The 19,041-nt window shown below is 37.0% G+C and overlaps 1 protein-coding gene across 3 annotated transcripts in view; it reads right to left on the bottom strand.

Annotated features, from left to right (window-relative positions):
* The window catches only part of NTNG1 (netrin G1), a 147,881-nt gene that overhangs the window by 35,678 nt on the left and 93,162 nt on the right, over nucleotides 1-19,041 (bottom strand). For 2 of the 3 annotated variants that reach the window (XM_058029904.1, XM_058029905.1), the window contains exon 5: nucleotides 12,268-12,294. In XM_058029904.1, coding sequence (XP_057885887.1) covers nucleotides 12,268-12,294 — 27 coding nt within the window. Of the gene's footprint in view, nucleotides 1-648; nucleotides 709-2,625; nucleotides 2,692-12,267; nucleotides 12,295-19,041 lie in introns of all 3 variants that reach the window. The other variant, XM_058029906.1, reaches the window with a different exon arrangement.

A 19,041-nucleotide genomic window follows, 5' to 3' on the forward strand; every position in this document is an offset into this window, starting at 1 on the left:
TCAGGGTTCAGACTGTGAATGACAGATATGCAAATGAAACAGGTTGCCTGTAAGTCAGAAAGAATATTGGCATCCTTTATTATATTCATAAAATTCCATCATTTTTATAGAACACTAGAACATCAGTTCCAAATGTAATGCCTGCACTCTGAATTTGCACACTTACAATAAAATGAAGACATAAGGCACACTTACAATGCATTAAAAGACACAACAATGCATTACATTCCATGGCATTTACAGATACTTCTTGAGGACATGGACAATTGGTATTTTATGGATTGTTTGCCCTCAACTAATCTGCTTATGTTTCCTCTTTTACAATTTATGCATATCACTGAGGAAAACAAGACTCTAGTAAACATCTGCTTTCTAGGCAAGGATCTGAATAGTCATATTCATACATTTATCTCCTTTAAAAATAAATGCCATGTCGCTTTATTTGCCACCAACAACTGTCTAAGAAGCATATTTATTTTTCTTTGTATGGCTTATGTTTATGTGACTTAATGCTTCTGTTGTATTCAATGAAGATGCCTCACCAGTAAACTAATGGGTACACTCCACAGATATTCCAGATTCATACAGTGCAATGTTTTCACAACACAGAGCACTATGGGATCACTGTATGAATCCTAGAATTCCTACCTCTCTTGTGGTTTGCAACTTGAACAGAAGAAACAGTTGACATAGCTAATTTGGGAGCAACTGGATAGGTAATAAAATGAAGAGCAAATTAGAAAAAGTGTCATATAGGAACAAATCAAAATATTAAAATAAACATCTTTATTTTCTAACTTTTGAATTTAATAATGGTTATTTTTTTGTAAAGAAAGGGTAAAGTTTCAGAAAATGAGTTACACATTATCAATTATTGAATTATTTGAGCTGTAACACCCAAGATGAAGACAGGGAATGTAATTCACATCTATGCACTTTGGCAGTTTTGTGTTAGCGTTTCTTTGGCGGTTTCTCCCAATCCATGACAAATGACTATATGATAACCAGAGTGGTCTGAAAAGGGTTTTATTGAATTTGAATGCATATTCATTATGGCCAATTAGCATAAACCTAAACCCCACAATAAAATATTTAGATATAGGCAGATTTCTATAATCATTCTTTTCATACACTATCCTTAAATGAAGTATTTAATCTACAACTATATGTTAAACACTGTAACAATATGCTGCAAACACACAAAAGCTGAATAGAAATGCTTTGAAGTTTTTGTGTTTTGTGCTCCCTACCAAAACATCAAAACTAAATTTACTTAAACTCTTATTTTTGGGGAAGAAACACTGAGTAATTCTGTGCTGTTCAAAACATAATTTGCAATGAAGTTGGGTCTTAGATCACACACAGTATAATTAAGCAATGAAATCCATTAGAAATGCTAAGTATAATTTAACTGAGAATGGTTTAATTTAAAATTCTTCTGAATAAGGTAGGCTAATCCTTACAGAGAGCAGAGGAAAAGAGATCAGTCTGGGCGGGGTTTTTTGTTTGTTTAAAAAAGACATGCAAAAACTTGGGAAATACAGTGAAAGCTAAATGAAATTGGAATGCTATGTATTACTTTATCAGGGATATTTAGTTTTAAATATATAGTGAATAATCCAAACTAGAGTACATTTCTAATCCTTACACAGAGCACAGATCAATTAGTATTTTCTGGTTTGTTGGGCACATAGAAACTTGCATATATAACATGGCAGATTTCACATGCACATGGGGTGTTTTTGATTTGGTGATTGTGGTCCACAGACTTAATTACAGCCCTTCCCATGTAATTCCCAACAGATTCCCAATACATCTCATTTGGTGTAGTGACCATTTTCTAGATTGCCTTTTCATTAATTTTATCCTCCACCTCTGTGTGTTATAGCACAGAAAGGACATCCTTTGAACATGAAAGCAAGCCACAGGCCAGATTTCTGCAGGGACTTTGGGGGGAGGAAAGGGCGGTAAATAAGAACAGAAGGAAATTATTTTTATAATGAGCAATCACTTTGAAATGTGAAGTGTAGCTGAATACTTCTTCAACTAACAAAGAATCTTAGTTTTATTAATCATCTTAAGAAGTAATTTTGTTTCTTTCAGTGCTAATTGTCACATCACAGTATGAAAGTAATTTTTTGTGTAGCACTCAAATTGTAGAAAACCATAGGTCATTCCTGCAGAGAACTTGCTTGTATTGTGGATGGCATGAAAGCTGAGAGTGCTTCTCAGCTCACTTGGGAAAACAAAGTGGAAACAAGACATTAAAAATGTGTTTGATATTGACAGCAACAACCTTTGTTCACTGAAAAATCTAAAATTTACTCAAAATACAGATTGTGCTATCTAAACAAGTCCAAAATTTTCCTGGGCTTTCAGTGTATCACAGATTTTAGTCTGTATGTCTATTATTCCCATATTTGCAGTAATGTTCACAGTCTGAGTGTTGGAACACTCCCTTTTCAGGTGAGGTTTGTTTTATAGTTATTTTCTCACAGGATAGCATTACTTAGCACCAGAGAAAAATGAGTTGGAGTATCATTGTTATTACTTTTGCCACCCCGTGGGACTTGTTGAGAGCAATTTCAGTACCTTTAGACCACTAGGAATTTTACAGCATCCTACCTTGGTTTGGTTTAGAAACCTCAAGGGAAGAAATATTCGGCCATATCCTATCAAACTTTGGAGGATCTGCATGCATCAGGAAAAATCAGGTTTTGTTATTTACATCTGTGATATTGTTCTAAACAGGCAAGCATATGGACAAAGACAGAGATTACACACAGCTATTACTGGACTAGTCTAAGTTGCACTAGAACAGAACATGACTCCACAGTGAACAAGAAAACAAGCAATTGATGATTCCCAAAACACCAAATGGACATAAAATACTGTGCATAACAATTTCTCTTCTATGGCTTAAAATATAATTTTTCATGACGAGAAGATATCCTAGGCCAATATATATAGTTCTAACACCAGGAACAAAACAGGAACATATTGTGTTAAATCTGCTCTGCAGAGATAAAACGACAGTATCAGACAAATATGGACTTCTTACCAAAGACACATATCTTACTGTAACATCCTGTTTCAGGGCCTTTTGAGTGAATTACATATCTGTTATCAGAAGAAATATATTTACCAGTAGAGTGGGCCTCTTCTTTGGCTCTCACACTTTTGTGCATTTCATCAATTTCCTATCATCTGATATGTCTGCTGATATATTTTACAGCTTGATTTTTTTTTCTCATAACGTTAAATATCTAAGTTTCTTAGAAGTTTTACAAAATGTGTTACTTGCATGAAACATTTTGTGGGAGCAGTAGAATTAGCTGTGTCTCTTTAGATCTTCATCTCCTTTGATTAATATGTTCTGGGGCTGGGGAAGTGAGGAATGCCAACCCTTAGCAGACTGGTGCTGCGTCTTGGAGCTGAAAGTGAAGGGGATGGGGTTCTGGGGAAGGAAAGAAAACTTGTTTCTCTGTTGCCATCTGCCTAGCTTTGAATATTAGACTTGGACCATGTTTTTATACTCTTTTCTGAGTACTGCAGTGGTTGTGTCTTGTCTGAACCAAACAGAATTCTTCTTAACGGTCACATCAGCCTTTGTCCCCGAAGTCCTCCCACACAAAGAACAATGAAAGGAAAGGATGGGGACCTGCACTGTGCCATTTGCTGTTAGGCAGTCTTCTGCATTTGAAAGGGTCAAGTTGTAATTTAATCACATAATTACATCAGATTCTTGCATTTTTGTGCTTTTTCCTTATCAATCCAGAAAACAGAAGAAAGAAAAATGGAACCAGTTTGGTAGATTCTCAAAGAGTCTACATATTGACTGACGTTAACCTGCTTCTGCAGGACAGATCCACCAATTCCCACACATAGGAAGTGCAAGTGCCCCAGTTAGAGTGCATGACAAGCAGTATCTCCAAGCTGTCCCTAGGGAGGTGCTGTGGTAACCCTCACCCCTCCACTGACACACTGCTACCAAGCACCTGACAGACCACCTTCCTCCTCATCAGACACTCACTGACAAATTACTTGCACAGTTGATTCTCTGTCAAATTTTGATAGATTTAGGAACACTGAGACTTGACCTAAACATTTTAGGCATAACATAAAAATCAGGAGTTAAAAAAGGAAAAGCAGTAATTATGGACTATGTTGTCCTGCTGTCTCCTGAACCTTTTTTTTCTTTTAGCCATTGTGCAGCATCAGAGTTGTCACTGGTCACATTTCAGACTGGAGCTTCAAATATCCTACTTGTATTGTTGAGTACAGTGTGGCACACCTGCTATAAAAATTCATATGTATAGTGGTCTTCAACTGAAAAGGCCTAGGTATTACCAGAGCTAAAATTAATGGTTTCAAAGAACTTTGTAATGCCTTAGGACTAACCCTCTGGAATTTGTCATTTCATAAACTGTAAGTCCTATATAGTAAATCAGATACTTTACATAAACTGATATAATCAGTAATATTTCATATATAATTTATCCTGATCATGATTTTTCTAAGTAATATCATTCCTTGTAATGCAGAAAAAATTATATTTACATATTTTTTAGAAATTTTATAAATGCTATAGATCTGTGCTTGTTTTAGCAAACTTAAAATGTAGGTTGTGACTTACTGCAAAATAATTAAAAATTCCCTGACCCTTTAAATTAGATAACACTGAACTGAGTTTCTTAATGGGCACCCAAAACAATAAAGTTGGAGTTTACAGTGCCTGGAGATTACCATTTAAGTATTATTACTAGTGATTATTACTGGTTATTACTGCTAATCATAACCATATTAGAAGGGACTTCTGGAGGTCATTTATTTCCACAGTTTGCTCATGGCGGGGTCAACTTTAAAGTTAGATGAGGTTGTTGAGGGTCATATGCAGCTGAAACCAGCTGCTGCTTTGCAGTGTGGTTAGTGCTCCTTAGACTTAATGCTTCTGTCATCTGCTTTTTTCAGTCTTTGGTTAAGAGGGTATCTTTTACTCATATCCTTTATTCATGGCCTGTATTTCCATCAAGATTACAGCTTTCTTGATAAAGGTCTCTCTTTCTATCTTTGAATGTTTTTTTAATGGCACTGACTTGAAATGTTTTATCTGAAAAGGTAGGTGAGAAGTCCAAGTCCAAGAATGTTGGATGTCATTCCCACATGTACATTGGAGCAGATGAGTCATCCCTTGAACAGACACTGGGAAGATTCATTTAGCAGCTAGTTATTCTTTCACAGCAACCTGTGAAAATATTTCTAGTCCTTGGTGGTTACCACCAAGGGCTTTATTTATAGAGGAGCTGACTAGATAAACCAATCTTTTCCAGAAGTTCCATGCCCGGAAAGTGCTTTTTGTAATTAGAGTCATTATTTACCAGAATAATAAATGAATCTTGGGGTAGGTATTCTATAATTCTATTTTATTTTAATCTACTGTAGACTATTTCATGACAGTTGTTCTGGGCAAACAAGGCTAAGGAATGTGAAAAGAGTTTCTAAATGTATGTTTGAGTGTTATTATTTAAAAGTGAAGCTACTGTAGGCATCTTTAAGAGTGGAGGTATGCAAGCTGTGTGACTGAGAAAAAAATCAGATATGACATTTTAAATTTACATTGGATATTTTTGCATCTTTAGTTACTATTGTTCCAAAGCCAATTACATGTAGAAAGTAACTACTGAAAAAAAATTTTAATTTTCCGAAGTAAGAAAAAACTTACTGCGTTATATTTATTAGATGTATGATAATTTCCTTTTTCTCCTCCCAATCTTTTTTTTTTTTTTATTTCCTCCCTGACATACTGTATCAGAACTACTTCCAATATTAAATGCAGAAAATCTGCCTGAAATATTCACTGGAAGTACAATCTGCACCATGGGCTCTATCATGGTTTCAAGTGGGGGAAATAAAGGAAATGAATGGGGAGTTTCAGCCTAATTCCAACCTGACAGCTGCACATGAAAACAACCTGTCACGATCTTGGCAGAAATTAATGGGCATTTTGTTGGTTTCTCACTCCAACCAAGTACTGAGCTGGCAGTAAAAGGAAAGTGTATTCCCAGAGAGAGGGGCTGTCCCTGCTCAGGGATGAGGGCGGAGGTGATGGAGCACAGAATTCTCCGCTGCAGCCAACAGTGCCCGATCCCCTCCTCAGGTGATCCTGCAGGCCCAGCCCACAGACACTGCAGCTGCTGGAAATTACTACCCATAAATCTCCAAGTCTTAAATAATGCTCACCAGTGGCAGACAGGGAGCACTTGTGTTGGCAACTATCGTTATTAATTTAATTTTTAATAACAATAAGGAACCCCAGTGAGATATGCTGATTAAGATGTTTTCTAACTTTCTTTCAATTTAAAAAAAATTAAAAATGTATCAGTATAAACTTAATGATTCAGTAGAACTTCATGTCTCCAGCCACAGAAAGCTGGCCTTGCTGCTACCTATTTTAAACCATGAGTAGGCAGCAGTAAATATCTGTTCTCAATTATAGATGCCTGCTGAGGACAGTGGACTTATTACAGTTGTTTTAGGTGCTAATATTGAACAAAAAAATTAGGATTTTTAAGAAATAATGCTCACTGAAATCACAGGCAGATTTAGTAGCTGCTGGAGTAACCAAGTGTGTTTCTATCAGGTTATATTCCACCATTTCTTGCAATCATCATGTCATTGTTACAGCATTTCTATCTCCTTTGGTCTTTTGGAAGCTATGATAATCTGCCTCACATAAAATTTGCCTTTTAGGGCTTTCATTAAACTGCAAAATCTAAATCACTGAAAGAGAGAAATGCTGATTTTTTTTTTATCAACCCTTTATTAAGTTAAAAAATTAGTAGGCCAATATTAGGCAATCTTTCTTGGAGCAATGTAGGAAGTTTCATACCTGTTCCTTTGAAGAAAGGAGAATTCTGCATAAATGTGAAGATGTGGTTGTTTTATGGTAGCTCCTCAGCCATAACAGCTTTTATAACTGTTGGAAGAATTTAAATGTAATTAGTCCTTTATGTGTCCACTTGCAGAGTAAAAAGAAAGTGATCTTTTCAGAGGATTAAAAATAATCCAAGGATCCATCTCTGGAAACCTTCAGATATCAGAAAAAATATACCACTGATTTGAACAAATTTTTGGCTGATTCTCAAAATAGTGAGGGCTGAGGGAATTCTTCAATTTTAAGTATTTCCATTACAATGTTTATGGAAGTGCAAAATGAATGCCAGTATTTTTGGAATGAAACATTTAGGTACTTTGTCATCAATGACTTTGTTGATCGTTTGCAGGGGTTGTGTTGTTATTTTTATTTGGACTGGTTCTGCTTTTTCCTATAAAATGTTAAAATTGTCTGATCACCTGGAATTACTGTGCAGTAATTCACAACTGATGAACAGTAAATCAAGATTTTTTTTTTTTTAAATCACTATGCTGATTTGGAAACCTCATTCTTTGCTTTAGTCAGTGAAATAAACTGATGTCTTAAGGAACAGAAAGAAAAAGATTAGAGGGTAACATAGAAATGCATTTTTTTCCTTTTTTTTCTGACAATTTCTCCCCAAGTTTTATAGATAATTAGATTTTAAAATATCTTTTTGGGTCATCTCTACTCTCTATAAACTTCCCTGAGTAACCAAGCTCAACTTGCATATATCAAGTGCCATGTGCTTTGCATGGGTACCATGGTACATATTGAAATGTTGCCATGTTATTTTCTAGAGTATCCTATCACTAGATTATTTATTAATGGTTAAAAGAAAGATAACTATGAACTGAGTAGTTCTCTATATATTGCAGCACATTAAAAAGCATTGAAAACACTGTGTTTTCAGATTGATAGACTGATTTAAAATAAGATGATGGTGGAAAACTGGGAAGAGGAATGAGAAACAACTCTAAACTGTCAGTGGCTGTGTCTGACACTGCTGAGCACAGATCTTCTTATCTGTTAAAATTGGTGGATCTGGCAAAAGCAAAACTGAAACAAAGGCTCTCCCAAATCCCACGCAAGGACCTGGCAGTGCTCCCTGGGGCAGCACTGGTGGTTTCTGACCCTGCCCTTGAAATCACTTGATTTATTTATGTATTTGTTACAGCAATTTTAGCAAAGAGGCAGTTTCTGCTCTGTGTTGGGCTCAGTTCTGCTTCCTCACCCTATAGTAGGGTCACACCCTACTATAGAGCAGGAAACTGCCTTTGTTGGGACTCCTACCAGGTACAACTATCTGTAATGGAATTATTTGGAATGTAAATTTCTCTCAGATCCAGTATTCAAATGAGCACATCATACTACAAAGGCTGTTTGTATTTTCTTTCAGCTCAGTAATGTTTTAATACAGTGTAAAATTGAATTTTTAAAGCAAAAGATTCCAAGAGCTTCAAAGCATTAACGGAGGGAAAACAACTACTGGCTTGATATTATAATCAGTTATCTAGATAAGGTGATTGCCTTAGACTGGAAGCCTGATTAACTGTATTATTTATTAGAAGGTCAGATTTGGATAAAATTAAATTGAAATGCTTATATGTCCAAACTAATAGATACAGTCTGAAGACAATATTTGAATGTTTTAAGGAGATAAATATCTTAATGGTCCTTCAACAGTACAGCTTTCTGTAAAACTTGACCTCAAATAATGATAGAAAAGTAATGTACAACCTAGTTATGCATGTTTATGCCCTGCTGACGTGTTGGGTATGGACTCTAGTCTAGAGTTCGGCATGGTAATGGCTTTGCTCACACGACTGAAGATTTAATAAGAGAACTTCTTGGTTACTGCAAAAGGGCAAAAATCAGGTCCAAAATACTTTGTGTTGTTATTAAAAAAGAGAAGAAAATCCACTAGTATTTACTCTCACCTCCTTTTAAGATATATATTTACCACATTAGAATTTCATTACAAATGTGAAAAACAAACAAAGCTCATCCAGACACTATTTTACACTATTTTAGCTCCAGAAAAATACCTATGAGATTTTTCAAGGTTAAGAAAACGATAAAATAAGAAAGTGCCCATTCAGTCTTTTTTTTTTTTTTTTATTACTTCATCTTGCAGTCATTATCATTAAAAAAAAAAAGTTATCTTAATTTAAAATTGACTATAAGGAAGAACAAAAACATAGAGAACAAAGCAGAAAATATTGTTTGGTTATTGTGATTGCATCTTGCACTTGGGTGCATGGTCTGTCTCTAAACTCTGACTCATCTGCCAGCAGCAGGCTTTAAGGTGATAATCGCCCACACAGAGCTATTTGCACATCATGTCTATCTTATCCTCTATCTAATTATACCCTCTGTAACAAACTGTTTAGCATAATTAGTGGAATTATGCTTTGCAAAAAAAAAGAAGCAATAGTTTAGAAGATTCAATTTTTTGAAGGCATCCATGTACAGATTAGTAGTGTTGGTATTTCATCACAATAATGAACATTTTGATGCACTGGTCTATGTAAAATTTGTACAATCATTATTTTAGCAAGTAAAATAATGCAGTTTTCAGGATATTTACATACTGTATGTAAGCATTGATTAAAATTATCAAATGGTTTTGGGACTCATTAATTGCTAACACTTTTACCAGTATTTTTTCAGACATGGCTGAAAAATGCTGAAAGAGCCAGCACTGCAATCAAGAATGCTGGAAATGATCAGAGAACCTATTATTCAACTGATAGACAACAGCAGGTACAAATAACCTTAATGGGAAAGCTCTGGGTTGTTGTTTTTGGGTTTTTTTTGTTTGCTTTGTTTTCTTCTAGATGATCAGAAAGGATGTTTACTAATGACCACTGGTTTTTTGTGTTCAAATTTTAGTGCTAAGCTGCTTTAATACAAAATTCTTTGAGGTAAAAAAAAAAAACAAGGAAAAAAGAGAATAATACATATATGTGCACACAGGTGAATATATTTTATTATTTGCTGGCTTTCATTGCAGTCTCAAAAAAGTGTTAAATGAGCATTGCTTGAGGTGGCATCTTCTTTGCATGCTGGAAATTTAGTGATTCTAACTCCCCTGCCCCAACCCCATCCTCTTTATAAACTAGAAAAATCTGGGAGCACACAAAAGCCAATACCCCCCTGTAGGTGTTTGCTGCCAGGTAAAATGAAACCCAAACTGTATCTCCTGAGAGTAACTTCCTGCCCCCAGATGGGGAAAAACTCTGCTGATACGAAAACAAATACTGTGTTAGTATAGGCAAAACAAAAATCATGCAGAATCCATTAAAGCAGCCACGACTAATTAATCTTGTTTGGTTTTGTGTGTTAATTGGACTTCTGTTAAATTCTATTTGAGAACAGGATAAATTTATGGATTCTATCCTTGTTTAACAAAAATTCTGCTATTCCTATGTTATAGGAGAGGTGTTCAGAACATTAAGCAAGTAGACTTATTTCTCCCCTGAGATATTTAAGAAAAATCACATGGAAAAAGCAAGCAGAGTATCAGTATTTACTTGTCCTCATGAAGAGATGCTCATACTTCACCCTTTTCAGGTAGACAAAGAAACATGTTGAATTCTACCACATATTATCCCAAGACATTAACAGCAGACTAAAGATAAAACACAGATTTGCATAAATTCTTGTATTTCCTATAGAATGTTAAACAGAATTTTCTCTATCTGTAATAAATAAACTGTACTAATCATCCCAGTGTAAAATACAAAGAGGTCAACAATGCATCCTTTCAGCTCACCATAGTTCAAAAGGTATTTGAGTTTCCCTATTAAGTTTTCAAAGGCCAACATCTGCTGATGCTCAGAAATGGTAGATGTGGTGACGAAGGCTGTATGGAGGGTGAAGTGAAAACACAACCATATAGACCATGCAACACAGTAGTACTAAGAAACTATAGCACAATCAAACTCCAAAGAACTATTTCCCATTCATCCCATTTCTGTTATTAGCGGCAGGAGTATTTCTGAGAATGGTGACATAAACTTATTCTCTTTCATTTAGTTAATTTTTTTTTGTAATGTATTATGTATAAACACGAAGTTTTGAAAATAGCACATCACTGTGAATCTGCAGGCATGCAAATACCAGAGCAGACACTAGAGCAGGCAAATGACATTATTAAGATTGAAGGCTTTCATTTGCACATTATTGTCATTGATGCTGTTGTTCTATTTAAAGCAGAAAACAGATGCTGTGGCATTCAACTGCTAATGCTGCTTGCACTTGCAAGGGAGAGAGTTTTGATGGCATTTAACTTGCCTGTCTAGAGCTTGACAAATCAGTGCTATTCATCAGCTTAAGTAAACTGAATTGATTAAAAATTTATAGTCCTGACCCTGCATCATAAGAAGTGAGACAGTTTTACCCAAATTGTGAAAAACTTTTCACTTGGGTATCAGGTATGGCAAATTGCATTTAACAACTGTGGTATTTTATAACTGTGATTGTCCTGTATTATGCAACTTGTGCCCAAACTATCTGCAAAGCTAAGGCTGTGGGGAATATTCTTTCCTTGAGCCACAGTGGGATCCCATTTCTCCCTCCCTGCTTTACTGGCAATTAACTGACGTGCCATGACTGTGTGCACTCCTCAGCTGTGGAGCTCAGCCGAGGCTCACAGCTCAGCTGCTGTGCACTTGGTCTCTCCACGTGTTTTGTTTAAGTAATCATCTCTTTCATTGATATAGTAGTTCTTTATGTAACAGTGTCATGGTTTTGTTATAGTTTGAGTTGCATTTTGGTACTTTGATTACATACAGGAAAGCATTTTTCTGTGAAGGAACACAATTCTATTTATTTTGTGGAGTAAAGCCGAGTTCAAAGCCTGCTAGAGTTAATGCAGATTCCAGCAGATACGCTGCATTTGCTAATCTACTTCAAAAAAAATGAAAGCTATTCCATTTATAAACTTTTCCATTTGCTTTTTGAATTTACACACACATATACATACATGAAAATTATTGGTCCTATACTTCTGTTATTAGCAAACACTTTTCTTCAAAATGCTCAACAAATATTTTCTCTGCAACAGTGTCTTAATTCTTTGTGTCACACTAGTTTTATAGGACTTGGTGCTCATCTGCTGATAAGATCAATCAGAAAATCCGGGGCTGAATGCAGATGTAAGGAGTGACATTGTCTCTGACCACATAATAACAGTTACATGTTAATGCCAGAGAGGAAGGCCAATAAACAGCCCCTGCACCACAGGGCATGCTGTCAGAGAAACATTATCTACACCAGAAAGGGATGTTGGGAAATCAGATCCATGAAGCTGAATGACAATGCAGAACAATACTGGTTTTATTACTTACTACCAATACTGGAAATACTGGGTATACCTGCAGAGAAAGAAAACACAAAGAAGTGTAGTTAGCTGTTTGCTGTAGTTGGGTGAGCTATTACACCTAAGATTCTGAAAACATCTTTAGAATTCTTTATCAATACATAGTTAAACTCAAGCATCTGCCATTATGTGCCCAGTCCTTTATAAATGCAGTCTTTTAGATTTTTCAGTATGGGGCTGCAGGGACCACTAAAATGCATTGACAGATGGGATCTATACCAGCTCTCTGAACTTCATGAATTTGTTCAAAACAGTTTTGTATTTCAACTAACCAGCCATTAGGTTTAATGCTCTAGATAAAAATATCAGTCATGCATGTATTATGCAGATCCAGGAGAGTAATTTAACCAAGGGATAGATGCACTGCTAACTGCTTTGGCCAGCTGCTTAAATCAGTTGGTACCTTCTGTTGCATTAATTGTATAGAACTATTTTTCCCCTCTTTTACCTGACAGTTATCTAAATTAAGCTATGTAAAAGAAATGTAATTGAGTGAAACAATCTAATGCAGTAGGTTGGCCGTATTGATTAAGCCTCTCATCGATTTATTTTTTTTTCTGTGTTCATTTCAATTCCTAAACCGAATTAATGCAAGGAAACCATTCCAAAGACAGGTGAAATTTACCGTAAGAGGAGGGGCTGTTAAGGAGTAAACTCCTTCACTGGATAAGCAGTGTGAGATCTCATGCTGTATAATGCAATCTCAAGAACTGGCTTCTAGTCAGGTCTGCCCTGAAAGCTAGGCTTTGTGTGCAGCACAAAACTATGGATATGAAATCTTTCCTGAAATGCCATTTCCTTAAGATTAAATGCCATTGTTAATGGACTGTGGCTCATCACTTGGGTTAGTCAGAAACAGCAGATCAGTATTGAAATCCTGGGTATTTGCATCCTCTTCCTTAAATACAGTTTGCATTTTTAAAGTTTTATTGATTTTGTGGCATGCATTTTCTTGCAGAAATCTGTCTGTTTCTCCATTAAACATCTGCTACACTTCTTTCATCTATCTTAAAGTTCTGCCTTACTCAGAGACAGCATGGACTTCACTCTGCAATTAAGTGAAGGAATGTGTTGAGAATAAATGATATTCAATGTCAGCAAGGTTGCAGAGTCAAGCTGGGAAAAATCGTCACTTGTGGCATGGCTAAGACAATGCTGAAGTAAGAGAATTTGCAGAATGGGGACCAAAGCTAGACTTGTTATGTTTCCCCACATCAGTCCTGGGACACATATCAGAATTGCAGCTCCTGGGTTTCATAGCCAATGGAAGCTGTGGCCTGGCAGAGCACCATGGACGGCACCTGCTGCTCACCCAGCACCACACTCAGATGCTGTTTGCAAACTTAATTATTTCTACTTCTGCTGAGATTAACGTGTATTTTCCAAAAGTTTAGCACCATGAGGTATTGAAAGCTAAATGCAAATATCCTCATAATAAAACAATGTGGTCATAGTTCCAATAGTAACAAAAAGTGCTTTATTTTTGGTTAAGATAATTTAAGAGAACATCTATCCCCTTATTTTAAATGTCAAAAAGACAATGAATTTTCAAGTATTTTTCCTTGAAGTTTCAATAGCAGCTTGTTTCAAGTTTTGCAAGTCATTGTAGCTGGTTTAAATTAGCAGGATTTGCTTTCCTTTATACACTCATGGAACCTACACAAATATTAGATAAAAGACAAAAACTGTGTTCTCACAGTCACACTTGTGCTGTGAAATGGTATTTGTATTTCCTCTGGGTATACTCCCCCGCCTCAAACCTCTCTGTCTCCTACACACACATACAAATATCCTTTCCTTTCTCTCCTGAACAGATTGTAGCAAAGGAAGAGGTTTTCCTGCAAGTCTGCTTGCCTCATATTATCGTACTTCAAAATTTTCAATGAATTCATAGTGATAAATGCTTCCTGGGCAGAGAATAATGAACACAAGATGCCTGCTAGCCTGAGGGCTCTGTATTAACCTTGCAAAGATATCTTCAGGTTCTGTTTCAAAAGCTGTTTTGCTATTTCTGTACAAAGTTTCTTAGCTGGTGTGGTGTTCTGTAACCAGACTGGTTTTTGTACTACCAGGTATCCCTGTGTGAGGTAACTGGCCTTGATAGTGCACTACTTTATGCCCTTCTTACTAAAGAGAGTGAGAATGACACTTCTGAGTTTGTCTGGAAAAGGAGCTGGTTATGTAGGGCCACGAAGCAGGATCTATTAACACTCTGAGAAAACCGCACATATGATGGGGAAATTATTCTTAGAAGGAGTGTTTGTGTGAGATCTGGAGTTACATATTGAGGCTAGCTCTTGAATTCAGCTGAGCTGGATTTGCTGCAAGTCCTTAGGTAATCAGGCACAGGAGGTGTGATTCTGCTCTCCTCCTCTGTCGGTGTGGAGGCAGGCAAGGGCCCGAGTGCAGGGCTCTGCCCATGCCACCACTGCTGGGGACTGTGGGGTCATCCCTGCACTGCTGGGGACACCCACAGGCTGTGGGGTCATCCCCCACTGCTGGGGACACCCACAGGCTGTGGGGTCATCCCCCCACTGCTGGGGACACCCACAGGCTGTGGGGTCATCCCCCCACTGCTGGCCCTTGGCTTGAACCTGGTGTTACACGGTGTGGATCGTTTCCAGTCAGCCTTGTACTGAAATGTGTGAGTACTCTGCAGCAGTGAAGTGATGGGGACAGGTTAGAGAGATGAAGGATCAGGCCTCCTTTGATGGACAATTCTATTGAACAAGGTACAAAAAGGGATTCAATTTACATCTATTCAGTTGTTAAACCAAAGCAATGTTCAGCCTAAATTATCTTCCAGTTGAAATCACTGGGATGGTTACTAATGGTAATAGATTTATAGTGAAGGCACATCAAGTAAAGCATGCAAAATAAGTTCAGAGGTTGATACTGCCCCTGAAATTGCAAATATTGCAGAAAAAAGTCACTAATACTATTTATTATTTTTGACTTGAAGGCGGTGGTTTGGTATATTACATGTTCACTGTAAGTGCATCTAAATATATATGCATTACTTGAGAGGAAAAAAAATCTGGTGTTTTCCTTTCGTATGATCTTCTGCAACTGCCCTGTAATTTTCTCATTTCCCCTACTTCCAGAAATGGGTTGTTTTAGCTCTTAGCTACCATGGAGCTGGCTATTGAGATGAAGAAAAAAGCAAATCAGATGCTAGCGAAGAAAGCAAGTTTTTGATTCTGTCTCTAGTTTGTGTCAGTGTGAAATCCTTAACACAAAGAAATGGATCAAGCTTTCAGTGAGAAGGACCACACTGCTGCTTCCAGTGTCAGGGCAGGTCATACCCTGCAGACCCTCTTAGCACCTCCATTGTCAGTGCCTGCATGTGCTTCTGGCAGGACTCTTAAACAGGAACAAAATACAGAGCTTTTCATAGCAGAGTCAGAGCAGGGATGTTAATGCCTCATCCAGTCTTTTGCTAGAATATCTGCCCTGCAGCATGACTCCCTGCAGTGAGTCTTTCTTCCCTTTGCAGCTCTTCCATTGAGGAATGATTGCAATATCAGATGCTCAGCATCAATTTCAGAACTTCTGAATTCTCTAGCAATTTAAAGCCCTGAGAAGCTCCATGATACTGGTGTCTTGTAATCCCTCAAAGGGAGTGATCATTATGATCATAGGAGTAAACTTTTCATGGATTGTTAAACCTGTAGTCAGACAAAGGATTACACACAGTGAAAGAAAATTCTTTGGAAATTTCATCTGTTTCATTGCAAGAGCCCCAGAACTCCTGCTACTGTTAATTTTGCAGTTGTTCCTCTGTATAGATTGAATTCATAGCAAAGGAACTGCTTTGATGAAGTTTGTTATCCCTCACCTCTGCTTTCCCAAGCGATATTACCAGAAATAAATGGGACAGAGGAAATAGCTATTGTTTTATTGGGTAACATCTTTTAAAATTTGGACTTCTCCATGTTATGTTTTAGTGAGTCCAAACCAGTATTGATAACTCTGCTTAGGAAACACCCAGTGAGATCAAAAGATTTTCTTTTTCAAGTAATTGTAATTTATTGATAGAATATTAGAAACTTTGAAAAGCCTGAAACTCAGACTATTTTTAGCACTTTGAATATCTTAAAACAGACAGCCTTCCCATGCTGCTGCTGCTTAAGGACCAGAAGTCTCTTTCATTTCACTGTATATGGCAAAACCAGAGTTGTTTGAAACCAGTGACATACAGAAACATTTCCCAGCAACAGATGTCACCACAGCCAGCACAACCGACCAGCTCAGCAGGGTCATGCAAGAGGGTAGAGTGCTGAAGGATAATTTTTCAAGTCCCATTTAAAAAAAAATACAGCATGTTATTTATAATATATTGTTTTTAAGTATGTACCTGCAATGTTTTGCTGGCTATTGCACTGGATACCCAGTTGAAGGAAAACGAGTTTCTCAGTTGCAGATTTTGCAGTTTTTCCTGACACTCCTGTTTACCTCAATGCTGTTGATACACTGCAGTTTTGTCCTCACACTAAGTTTCCCAGCCTTCTGTGTGACATGTTCCTGTGGCTTTATACCTTCTGTAAGCTTCATGGACTTACAGAAGGTATATTACATACTACTAATATTGGTATGTAATATAAATATAAAATAGGAGCAATATGAAGCTTTGCTGTTTTGTAACTTATTGATTGATATCTTACTTTTTCTCTTTGAAACACATTGTCAAAAACATCAAGGAGCAAAATTTTATAACTTCAATATAAGTGTCCTATTCCTTCAAATCAAGTCATAGAGAAGACACTGGAAAACTTCCAGGTACTTGGGAGAATGGGCCCTTAGAAAATGGGACACTGTCTAGTTTATGAGTCTGCTTTGACTGGAAAGCAGGATATGTGATCCTTTCAGTTAGAGGGATCCTTGTTACCTGGATTCCTGACTAGAAAGTGCAACTTCTTGGACAACTTCATTTATGCTGGTCCTTCAGGATGGCTTTGTGTCAGCAAGTATTTATGGGGAAAACTGAACATCAGTGAGGGTAATACCAGTGCACTTCTGGAGGTGCCATAAGTTTTGCCAGAAACTGTTTCTGCATCCATCCTGCATGGATGCCTTGTAAGTCTTTTGCCTTTCAGGGAGGTTTAAGGCTGTGCTGCTGAGACAGAGGCTGTACCATGGCAGGGGGACCCACTGCAGGAGAAATTTGGTAAACTGAGATTGTCTGCCTGACTCTTGAGTGAAAAGAACCACCAATGTTTCCCAAAGGCCAATCCTTTGTTTCATGTTGAACAATGAATTACGACAGTCATGTAACAGCTGGGAGTTCTGCTGAGTGTGGGGCACTTCTGATACAGGTTATTGGTGGTGAAGGGACTGACACAAAGCGAGCAGGCTTTGATGCAGGGCAGCTCAGTGCAGTCTGAGACAGCTCTGTCTGATGGAGCAAAGAACCTAAGTGCCAAAGATGATCTAAACAATGAGAGGAAGAAAAGGGCTAGTGCTGTCAGACACATACAACTGCTGAGGAGAAAAGCTATCCTGTAATACCAAGTAGAGAGAAATTCAATAAGTTCACTTTGTGTGTCAAAACATATTGCAGAAAAAACTAGCTATAGAATGTGGCAGCACAAGGGAATGAATGTAATCACAAAATAGTCAATAAGATAGAGTGGAAATATAAAATAAATGCTGTGTGGAGACAAATGGAGAAATATTGTTAGTGCCAGTAAACAACAGAGTACTTGCTGTCTTTCATAGGAAAAGCATGGAAATATGTTTTGCATTCTCCTGAAGAAGTCAGGGTGACTTAAAATGGTGAAGAGATAAATGGATAAAGAAAACAGCTTTGAGTCAAGGTTTCCGCTATGACTACAGAATAATCTGCAATGGTCTTCTGTTTCAGGAGCTGTAGCTTGAAAAGGTATGATAAAGTCTTACTGGCCACAAAAAATGGCCAAGACAGAGCTATGGAAATAAAAGAAGTTCCAGCTGGGAAAGATTTAGAAATAGTCATTAAGCTTCTTGTTGAATCTGAACAAATTTCACAAATTCAGAGAATCTCAAGAAAGAGTATATTTTTATTTTGTGGAAAGAAGAAAAAAATTTCAGTGTTTCATTTATACAACTATTTTTAACTGTATCTTATTTAAGCATATTCATGTAAACTTCAAATATATTTAAATTTTTAAATAATTTGGTCTTAGATGAAAAAGATGGTCTTTGAAAATTAGAGGAAGGAGAAGTATCAAAGGAACACTGTATTACTGGATTATACAAAGTGCCCCCAGAGAACTGAAGTAATATATGAAGGGAAGTTATTTCTAGCAACATGTTCCAGGAGCTATTTCAGAATCCACACCTGACTAGGGAGAGTACAACACCAGGGCTGCACTGCTGGCCACACGATGGAGATGGTGACATAAAGGCAACAAGTTAAGTGAAATTGCACTGGCTGTGCAGAGAGTTTACACAGTAATGTAAAACTTCATGTGCTCCAACACATACAGCCATAATCAGGAAGTGGCAAAAGAAACGAAGATTTACATACCATAAACGACTGCTGCTTGTACCTAAGAATGAGACAACCCACAAGAAGAGAAGCTGATTTAGTTCTGAAGCAGTGCATAGGACACAATTCAAGAAGTAGTTATCAGAGAACCACTTCTGGACTGAAACTCAACATGCTTGTGGAGAAGGAAAAGGATAAAAAAAAAATCCACTGCAGTAATATTTAACTTTGAGAGAGCGAGGAAATGAAAATGAAGAAGTTAGATAAAAGAAA

This window comes from Melospiza georgiana, chromosome 9 (genome assembly GCF_028018845.1).
Source record: "Melospiza georgiana isolate bMelGeo1 chromosome 9, bMelGeo1.pri, whole genome shotgun sequence".
Lineage (NCBI taxonomy): Eukaryota > Metazoa > Chordata > Aves > Passeriformes > Passerellidae > Melospiza > Melospiza georgiana.